The sequence below is a fragment of the Theropithecus gelada genome, chromosome 10, assembly GCF_003255815.1.
Source record: "Theropithecus gelada isolate Dixy chromosome 10, Tgel_1.0, whole genome shotgun sequence".
In the NCBI taxonomy this organism is placed as follows: domain Eukaryota; kingdom Metazoa; phylum Chordata; class Mammalia; order Primates; family Cercopithecidae; genus Theropithecus; species Theropithecus gelada.
The window spans coordinates 89,153,303-89,154,495 of NC_037678.1; the positions used below are offsets into that span (position 1 = coordinate 89,153,303).

At 49.8% G+C, this 1,193-nt stretch overlaps 1 protein-coding gene across 3 annotated transcripts in view; it reads left to right on the forward strand.

Annotated features, from left to right (window-relative positions):
* The window catches only part of BANF2 (barrier to autointegration factor 2), a 38,042-nt gene extending 37,279 nt beyond the window's left edge, over positions 1-763 (forward strand). For all 3 annotated transcript variants that reach the window (XM_025399981.1, XM_025399982.1, XM_025399984.1), the window contains one exon: positions 559-763. In XM_025399981.1, coding sequence (XP_025255766.1) covers positions 559-705 — 147 coding nt within the window. In that variant the 3' untranslated portion in view covers positions 706-763. The remainder of the gene's footprint in view (positions 1-558) is intronic.
* Positions 764-1,193: the final 430 nt, after the last annotated feature.

Sequence of the window (1,193 nt, forward strand, 5' to 3'; positions counted from 1 at the left end):
AAGGAAAGGAAAGGGGAGGGGAGGGGAGGGGAGGGGAGGGGGAAAAGAAACCCCGCACTAAACAATTGCAGAAGTAGTGGGGCGGGAACGTCTCTTACTCTGTCTGGGCTGTGTATGTGTTTCTAAGAGAAATGCTTCACTGGAGGTCTGAGTGTGCTAGGCCCCGGTTACTCAAACTGTTGTCCCTGGATCAGCAGCAGCCTGGAGCATGTTAGAAACGCAGGCCTCTCCCTGGACTTAGACTTCCAGAACCTGCATTTTAACAAGCTCCCACATGATTCATGTGCTTGTTAAAGTTCGAGGAGGGCAGGGTCTGATTCATTCCAGGCTGAACGGCCCGCAAACCAGCCCTGAGAGATGGGCATTTAACTTGTCCTTAGCTCTCACCGGGGCTAAGACCCATGCCAGGGCTTCAGGGACTGACAGGCTCCCTTGAATCTGCCCTGCTCCCCATCCTTTGATTGTCACGTGAGCCCTGGTGGTTGGGGAGGAAGAGCGCATCTGAACTGGCTTATGATAACCTTTCCCGCTTTCCTCCCTGCCTCATCCCCTCCCCAGGCCTACATCCTGCTGGGACAATTCCTTCTGATGCACAAGAATGAAGCCGAGTTTCAGAGGTGGCTCATCTGCTGTTGTGGTGCCACTGAGTGTGAGGCCCAGCAGAGTTCTAACTGCCTCAAGGAGTGGTGCGCCTGCTTCCTGTAGACACAAACCTCATCACTGGCCCCCACCCCCTGGGGAAAATGACGCCCTCTCCACCTATGCCCAGGCTCTGAGTCCTCATTTGTGTTTTTAATTGTAATGATACACTCCCATTATAAACAGTGGGTCAAGAACAGAACACAGGACAAATGCAAGAGAAATGACTCCCAAACCCACCACCCAGAAACCGTAGTCACACCCTTTAGATGAATATCGTGTCAAATATCTTTCAGCAAAAAATCTGTATGAAAAAATGGATAATTTTATTTAAAAACAGGAATTGAATTTTAAGTCAGTGTATTAGTGATCTATTGCTGCATAACAAATAATCCCAACATATAGCAGCTTCTCAAAACAAACAATGATGCTATCTCACAGGGTTTCTGAGGGTCAGGAACCTGAGAGTTGTCAGGAACCTGCCAGCTGGTTCTGTCTCAGGGTCTCTCATGAGGTTACTCACTGTTGGCCCAGCAGCAGTCTGAAGGCTGGAC